The 9539-nt window shown below is 39.4% G+C and overlaps 1 protein-coding gene across 1 annotated transcript; it reads right to left on the reverse strand.

Moving 5' to 3' along the window:
* Window positions 1-1023: 1023 nt before the first annotated feature.
* caap1 (caspase activity and apoptosis inhibitor 1) lies at window positions 1024-4805 on the reverse strand. Its single transcript, XM_010774880.1, has 6 exons — window positions 4554-4805; window positions 3409-3600; window positions 2628-2712; window positions 2480-2525; window positions 1942-2009; window positions 1024-1856 (listed from the first exon to the last, which is right to left on the reverse strand). Exons 1-6 carry the CDS (start codon window positions 4656-4658, stop codon window positions 1378-1380), a joined length of 975 nt encoding a protein of 324 aa, XP_010773182.1. The 5' UTR covers window positions 4659-4805; the 3' UTR covers window positions 1024-1377.
* Window positions 4806-9539: the final 4734 nt, after the last annotated feature.

Below are 9539 nucleotides of genomic sequence, written 5' to 3' on the forward strand. Positions count from 1 at the left end.
ACACATAAAAGTTTTATATATATCCCGGGAAAAGAGTTAGAGGCTCCTATGACCCGAGGTTCGGTTATAAAAGTGTTCCTTACGATGCAGTAGCTCACGGCGGCTTCCTGACAAGGTTAGAGGTCGTGTTTGGAACCCCTTAAGGTTGCTCCGGTGCGGGAACCAAACCCTCCTGTAAAGCTCGACGTGTACCCATTCTGAAGCGGAGGAATTTTAGGGCGTGGTGTACGAAAACAGCTGGCCTTGGTTAAAGTTTGGGGAACGCCTCTTACGACTTTGGCTCGTCGGTGTGTAAATTTTACGTCATTACCGCATCTTCTACACAACCATTTATACAATGAACAAATGTAAACAAACATTGTTTATTTATTACAAAGGTACTTCAATTTCGTTCAGTTATAATTATCTGTAACACTCCATAACAAAGCATGCAAATACAACTAAATCTGCTACTTCCTTACAGAGCCCCTCCTCCAACACACACGAACGCGCACATGACCAATGAGGGCACGAGATAAGTTTGTGCACAGATGGAAGGCTGACAGGCAGGTAGGCCATCCAGTTATTTTAGCCGGGCCGGCTAAAATGATTGGTCGTGCTTTTTCCAGTACTACGGCTTCCACAGATGAAATTTTTTTATGGATTTTTTGTCAAAGCACTTAAGATATTCATTGCTATCGGGGTGTTAAGAGCATTCCATAGAATATAACAAAAAGTGTATCTCGAGCCGGTTTCTCAAACTTACCTACCCCACCTTTAAGAAAAACATCCTTACACAATCTCCATGAACTTAAGCTGCGCATCTATTAAAACTGCACTACGTTGAAACACTTCCCATTAACAATATCATGCTTAATCAGGTGCTATGCATCCTCAGCAAATGATTCTTTTTTGTGGGTTGAGTATCCCTTTAATATTTAGAGTATAAAAACTAGAAAGATATAACTATTTTTACTTGAGCATTACTAAAACAAGAGTTCAGTAAAGAAACAAACCAGGTAAATGACCTCACAACACTGCTGCTAAAAGTTTGTCTTTTTATTTATTAACATATCTTTCTGATATGGTCAGAAACTCAAATAAGGACAAATTGTAAATCAAAATAACATTATGTTTAAAAAAAAAAAACGTGTGCATTTCGTCTGTAATGTGAGTAGATACTCGATACCTCCTCTTGCTCTTCAGACACATCACCTCACCTGTACTGCAGGTGCACACTGCCATCTAGTGGGCAAATACAACAGTACATGGGCAGACCCCATAATGTTAATCATATCAGATGTGTTCTATTCTGCGTTAAACAGTCTGCAGAATCATTCCAATATGGAGTAATAACACAAGTCTTTAAATCTGCAAACCAAAAACAAATAAAGCATACTACACATTTTTTGCCACACAAAGCTTTTTCCCATCACTAGCTTTCATCAGGGCCTTGATGGCTCTGGCCCTCATCTCCAGCTCCAGGAGCTCCAGCTGCTGCAGGGAAGGGGGGCCTCCCGCAAGGGCCCGGCCTGACACGGGGGGAACAACAGGTGAGCTAACATCAGTGCACTGAGGAGGGGCCACACTCTGCTCTTTAGCCTCCTCTGTGCCTGCAGAGAGGGCTAAGATCTCACTGACACTCCGGTCTATGTCGCTCTGCAGGTCTTTCTTTGCTTCTGCAGGTGGGACAGTGGGGGGGGCAGGGTTTATAGTAGCTGTGGTTACGGCAGCTGGGTTTACAGAAGCTGGGTCTACAACAGCTGCCTTTACCTCCCCCTCCACAGCTTTACCCTGCTCCTCTTTATGTCCCTCTATGTCACTGTCGTAAGTGTCTGCGTTTATACTGAGGACGTCACTCTCCTCTCCTGATCCCTCTGTGGAGAGAATTACACATTGTTATTTGAAATGCTCCTATTAAATATTTTTCCTTTAGTTTAGTGTACCTAGCATATGAAATACCTTGTTTAGGGTCCTCAGGTTTTGCAGTTTCTTTTAAGCTAGATGTAGAGTCCACATTATTATCTTGCCTTGACCGAGGAAAAAATAAATGATCATATTAAAGTATGGGATATGTAAGATGTCAAACATGTAAGATGTAAAACACTTACATTCGGAGGGACGCTGCAGTTTCAAAAATCGATGCAAACATACAGAAATCTTGACCATACATGCGCGGCTTTAACTAAAAGCGCCGCCGCTCCGTTGTGTTTTGAGCTTCTTGCAGCGTTTTGTATTTGCAGCGTTTATGCAGCGCTTTTAGTCAACGCTGCGCGAGTTGGTGAATGTTTTTTAAGTTCTGCATGTGTTGTCAAGTTGGTGAATATGTTTCTTAATTTGCATGCGTTTCGGCACATTTGTGTTTTTATATTTGCATTGTTTCTTAAGCTGCAGCGCTTTCTCCTAATGGAAATGTTTTGTAGCGCGTTGGCACCTGTCGGCCGCCGTATATTTCATGAAAAAAAAAACTTGTATTCTGAAATGTAGTCATTTCACTCACTGGCTTTCTAAAGTCTCCTCTGTGTTTCCAGATGTCAGGTCTTCCCCTAAAGAACAACCAACAGCTTTAGGGATTGATAATGCAGCGTTTGAAATATTGTTTCAAGATAGTTTGTAAGAAAACCTGGCTAAATGACTTTAATTCTTACCTGCTAGAATCTGAATGAGATTTTGCTCTGAGATGGGCTCCAGTTGATCCCAGCACATCTTTTTGATTTCCTCTAAATTACAGTCCTGTGAATGATAATGTGTTTAATAGTTTCTTTAACGATGGGATGCTAGAACAACATCAGAGCATAAAGCAGAATCATACAGTCTTACTACTCTATCTGTATAGCTTATATTTGTTAGTTTAGCCAAGTATGTAATACCTGATACATTTCATTAACACATGTTTACAATGTCTTGAGTTGGCACACACCTTACAGATACGGATTAAAAAGGTAAAGTATGTTCAATAACTAAAATAAAGAGTAGCAATTCTCTATCTGACTTATGTGACCTGGAAAACTAAAAAGGTGGCATAAAACAATAAAAGTCATGGAACAAACCTTTTCATGCAATGATCCCTATCTCAAGGTGGTGTTGCTTTTCAGATGAATGGTGCTGTGTCCAACAGTACAGAATATGGCCACAAATGTTGATTTACAACACAAAATGTGGTCCTTAAATCCAAAACTGAAGTCAGTAAATACAGTGTCAACGCAAAATACATTTTATTGTGGTGTACAGACCATTTGAGAGGTCCAAAATGTAAACGAATATGTTGAGAAATTAGCCTGATTTCTCCACAAATCTTCCTGATCAATGGAAGGTACCCTTTTTTTCAACAATTGAAATCATACAGGTTCAAACTTTTATTTGACATCCTGCTTATCTTAATCCATGCTTGCACAGATCATGAGTTAGTATTCAGACTCAATCCCTCACCTTCAGTTCCTCGGGCAGCATCTTGCGTAACTTCTTCTCCCCGAGGACGTGCAGACATTGCTGCAACATCTCCTTCTTGTCAGCGACGTAGGCGGTGATGGGCTGGAAGGCCAGGCTGAGGTCCAGCCCCCCCTCCTCGATGTCGCTGCCGATCCGGTCCAGCTCTGCGTCTGCCATATCATCCTTAGAGCCCTGCAGCAAGAAACCAACATGTTACTCTGGAGGTACATAGACAATAAAGATGTTAACACTGTGCCAAAATGATTAGTAGCTTAAACAGTATGTGGACCATTTAGACTTTTTGTGTAAGTTATATTTAGTTAAATTAAGTTATAATTTAAATTATATTGCAAGAGCTTTCCCATGTGATTTAAACAAACTTGGAATTAAATAACATGCCCGTAGGCTAACCTACAACCCAAGTAATTGAAAAACTCCGTTTTACTTACCCCAAAAAATCTAAATAAACGAGTTGAAATATTTTTCGATTGTCAGTTTTTGTTGTTGCAGAATTAGTGTAACTATTAAAATGTTTTCTTATTTAAGCTTTACAGTGAGGGGATTTCTTTTCTGATTTCTTGTGTCATATATATCAATTTTGGATTATGGACTTTAAGACTAAGAACACTAGACATTTAAAGACTTCACGTGGGGTAGAAATCCCTGATTATAAATTTAATTTAAGGCTTTGTCATACAAAGGATCAAAAACGTCAATTCACTGTTTGGTATATCTTGGTTGCCATTGATCAACACACTATCGAAAATGAAAACAGCAAGCTTCATTAAAAAAAAAAACTGTACCAAAGTCTGGTAAATGTTTAATGTTCGGCATATCTAACATGACTGACAACAGACCGCCAGGGTTCTAACGTTTTTAAAAAGGTTTTAATATATTTTATTTGATAAACTTTCAGAACCCTAGCTGAGAGTTCTGACAGTATCAGAACCAGGTAGTCTAATGCTAATACACAAAACATACGTTCTTAATCATGGATTTAATATACATCTCGCCTAAAGGTAACCATGAAAAGTAATTAATCAAATATGTATTTTAGTGTCAGTTTACAGAATCTTGTATATTATAATATATTCCGATTGTTAAACACAGCATTAAATTAGCATGACACTAGCTTAAGCTGTTACCTCGGAGTTAGCATCCGCACATCTGCGTTTGTTGTTGTCGGCTCGCTCTTCGGTCTGAGACTGTTTCCGCCTCTTCTCTGCGCTGCTGGCCTTCTTCTTCAGCATTGTCAGGGTAAACACACCTGGTGCACACCGAAAGAAAGCTGAAAAACACCTGTGCTTCTACTGAGAGAAGAAAAAACACTGCCGCTGTTACAGAGAGCTCTTTTATATCTCGAGCTATACTTCCATTTTGAATGTCGCGGCAAAAGCTGTCATCAGAACGCGACCACTTCCTCTTAAGGCGGCGGCGATGCAACCGTTTGGTGTAGTCGACGCCACCTACCGGCAGGGCGGTGCTGGTACTGTCTGTATCTCAGTCCTCATTATTTTTTTACCAGAAAAGGGTGACTGACATCCTTACATTTATTCCGCAGAAACGTATTAAAAACATGTTTCCTAAGAGGTTTGTGTTGGTCTATCCAAGTCAGTTCACACCGTTTAGGCATAAGACTTGTTTATAACGGGATATGCTGTTACTGCATTGAAAAAACACATCAAATTAGCTTTGCAGTGCTAGACTATACCCATATGTCCATAGTGAGTATAGCTTGAAGTTCCCACATCATCTTGTGTCCACAACAACAGAGCTGATCACTTCCTGTTCCTCCTTCATATGCGCAGTCGTCTGTATTCTGAAGAACCTTGATGTGCTCTTCCTGTTACATCTCAAGCTGCTGAAACAGATTCAAACTGTATCCCATCATCAACATTTCACACTTCAAAACTCCCTCAGATGACTTCCTACAGTCAATCATAAATGCCCACCCTGTCTTTCACACGTCTCTCCATCTGCCTCATCAAATACTGTGCATCGAATTAATTACTGTGAATGCCTTCAAACCCTCCGCCGAGGCTCATTTACATCATTCAGCCCCCACAGTTAAACCAGCATCTTCTTCCCTATGTTTGTTACAAAGGGTGTTGCAAAGGAATGTGGGGTCACATGATAATGACACATGTTTGCAGGCAAAACTAATAATTAGGCAAAACAAAAAGACGTGAATATGTCTCTCATGGATAAAGTGACTTATGCATGACCTATGTGAACAATTATGTGAAACGTGAAATTATCAGGTCAAATGTATGGATTTTATTCTGTGGAAGAAAAAGTATGCATATCAACTTTTCAAATGTTCTGACATGATCACAACACACTGAGGTCAAGGAAGATGCATATAGCCTTAGGCAAATACACTATAAAGCTAATATTTATACAGTTTATTATGATGTTTGACAGCTTTTCGTGAAGTAAAGAACTCAGGCTACACTAATAATTATGCAAGACAAACAGATTTCAATACTGTCTATCATGGATACAAATGCATTATGCATGGGTCTTGGAAAATATGTAAAACATGGAGCATACATGACATTATTATTTAAGGCAAAATGTGATGCATATGTTCAAAATCACATTTTCAGACATGATCACAAGACACTCTTTAGAGTAGATGAATTAATCCTCAGGCAAATACACTTAGTACAGTGTATTATAATGTTGCACAGCTTCTCATTACGGAAAGTGAAACATGTTTGTAGAACTTTGGCTAATAATTATGCAAAACAAAGAGACTTAAAGGTGACTTATTATCCACTTTTTCATGTCTTTTATACATAAATATTTGTTCCCTCTGTGTAAAAAGATTCTGAACGTTTCAGGAAAAAAAAATCTCTTTCTTTTTGTCCCAATCCATCTATATAAAAACCTGTCTGAAAGTTAGCCAAGTCAAAGGTAACACCTGCCCACCTTATCACCTGAATCTCCTCACCAGTGTGTACTTTTAAACCAATCACGTCACAGAGGGGCGTGCCATGCAGCAGCTTATTAGCATTTAAAGCTACAGACACAGAATCAGCACTTTTGGAACAGGGCTGAACATTAGGGGTTTATGGGATGCTACAATTATGATCTGTTTGGTATTTCCAGCCAAACACTTCAGAGACATGTTTTGTATATATATCCGAGACCTATAATATATTTTTGACAAATTGTATAATAGGGGAACTTTAAAAAATGTAAACTGTGACATGGAATATGTGAAATTAGTTCATATGTTATTCTGTTAAAGTATGCACATGTTCAAGATCACAGTCTCTGACGTGATCACATATTCATATTTATATAGTATATTATATTTTTGAAGGATAAGCTAATATTAAAATGTCTGGAGCAGAAATACATTTGGGTAATAACGCTGTCTTCAGGTAGCCCTGGTGTTGCTTATCTGGACAGAGTTGCAGGTTTGAAGGTGGTGACGACGCGCAGCAGGCTGTAAATCACTTTAATTGGCCTCCCCGCCTCGGCCTCCGTACGGCAGGAGCCAATGCAATGGCTGCCCAGGCGCCATGGCGACAGCTGTCTCCACATAATGCAGGTTGTTATCCTGATGCCATCCACCAAATTATGCAGTGGGTACGGTAGGAGGTGTGCATCGATCACAATCACGTCACAATGTGTTTTCTTTGCAACAGCTGCTCCCCGTGTCTGGGTTCATCTCATTAAAGGCTCTGCAGAGGGGACATGGCTTTTTAGAAACAGCAGCTCGAGTGGGTGTGAAGCCATGGCAATTGTAAAAGTATGTTGCAGAGATTTGTGATTAGAAATTAGAAATATACGCAAGCAAGCTCTATTGTCTAATTAGCAGACTTGGCTAATCGAGAGATGTACAAGCTTTTGTTCTCATTTAATTTAGTTTAGTTGCACTTTGAAAGTAAAATGATGAATCACAGAGAGGATTTAATGACTGAAAGTCAGATTAAAAAGCTACAGAAGCTCACTATAAAGAAAACAGAGGATAAACCATTATATTAAACACAAAACTCAATAAGTCAAGAGCAAACGTACGCAGGAAGCACAATGCAGTTGTGTGTTTTGTATATAGTTTTATTTCCATTGTTTTTAAGACATGGAATTCATCATTGTTCAGCTGAAAGAGAGCATGCACATCATATTGTTTGCCTATTTGTCAGTAAAATGTGCACTTTACATCTAAATATATATAATTGGTTGTGTGCATCATCATTACAGATTGTTTAAGCAAGGAAAATCAGTGGTAATTAAAAGTGGAGTACACAAATTAACTTTATTTTAGTGCCAGTCTAAACTAGGTAATCCAAGCTGCACTGAAACTATATAATATGTTGTATACATAAATAACTAACTCCCCAATCAACGCCTGCCCTCCTCAAATCAACAGGTATAGACAGTGGGATTTGTTTAGTTTGAAATAAAATCTTCTCTGCCAGCTGAGATAAAGTATAGACACATAATTGCCTTCATTAACTTTTCACAACTTGAAAAAACACACATTTATTGACTGTTTTTGCTTTGCACCAACAGCATGAAATAAGATCAAAATAACATGTATGCATAAAGTGCTTTACAATTACGATAAATAAACATAGAACGAACCTTAAACAGGGAGAGAATTTATATAAGATACAATATAATACATAGTGATGTCACTACGGGAAGTAAACAAAAGTAAACAAAAGGAATCAAATGGAGGCGTTTCTAGCAGGGGGGAGGGGTGTGTGGGAGAGAAACTCCCACAGAGATTTTAGCCTTTGAAGACCACTTGTACATGTACATTCAACAGTGTTCAGTGTCCCCTACACTAACAGCAAAAGTGAATAATAACTCTAAAGCAGTAATCAGAGTCTCTGTGGCTCAGGATCGCAGCAACTCCCCCGTTCAGCATGTTGTTAACTTAAATATCAATTGTTCTCTCTTCAGCAGCCTCTTTTCCCCACGGTGCTTTGAGAGGACTGCCAAAACAAAGCAGCGTGTGTGTGTGTGTACACAGTATGTGTTGCCTGCAGTAAAGAAAGCCAAAGATGTCTATTAACAATCTATTCCTTACCTCGCTCAGAGAGCAGCGACTGACGTTTTCTGAATCAGGTGGGATTCAACACAGAGAAACTCTCTGTGTATATATCACAAGCACATTGATGTTTGTAGCCATGTTTCAGTGAAGGGGATTCTTAATGCTTCATCTTACTAAGTCATTTTGGACAATTCTATGCTTTCAACTTTGTGGAAGCAGTTAGGGGAAGGCCCTTTTCTGTTCCATCATGAATGTGCCCCAGTAACCAAAGCAAGGTCCATAAAGGCATGGTTGGATGAGTTTGGTGTGGAAGAACTTGACTGTCCCGCACAGCTTTGACCTCCACCCCATTGAACACCTTTGGGATGAACTAGAACGGAGATTTCGAGCCAGGCCCTCTCGTCCAACATCAGTGTCTGACCTCACAAATGCTCTTCTGGATGAATGGGCAAAAATTCCCACAGACACACTCCAAAATCTTGAAGAAAGCCTTCCCAACTAACTTCATGTTGATGCCTAAGAATTTGGAATGGGATGTCATAAAAGCTCCAGTAGGTGTACACTCCTCTTAATCATGACCCACTACTTTTGTCTATATAGTGTGTATACCAAAAAAGTATTGGGACACTCCTCATAATCCCGACCCAATACTTTTGTCTGTATAGTGTATAATAAGAAAAGGTATTGGGACACTGCTCTTAATCATTGAATTCAGGTGTTTCATTCAGTCCCATAGCCACAGGTGTATCAAATCAAGCACCCATGCAGTTTGCCTTTACAAACATTTGTGAAAGAATGAGTCGTTCTAAAGAGCAGAGATGCAACAAGTCAGATCGTGAAATACCACTGTAAAGTATTATTGTAAAGTGGAAACATTTAGGAACCACAGCAACTCGGCCACGTAAAGTGAAAGGGCGGGACAATAAAGCATACTTTAGTTCTTTGAAGGGATATAATCTGCCTTGCACTAATATGTTGAGGATGTGGTTTTGTTTCATGGACTACATTTACTGAAAATATATGCACTATGGTCTGTGAAATACATTTGAGTGGTCACGATTTATTGACAAAGGAAAAAAGTGGGTCCTGAGGCTTGACCTGTTGAGAACCACTGGTG

This window comes from Notothenia coriiceps, unplaced genomic scaffold (assembly GCF_000735185.1).
Source record: "Notothenia coriiceps isolate Sejong01 unplaced genomic scaffold, NC01 NC01_scaffold00000339, whole genome shotgun sequence".
NCBI lineage: Eukaryota > Metazoa > Chordata > Actinopteri > Perciformes > Nototheniidae > Notothenia > Notothenia coriiceps.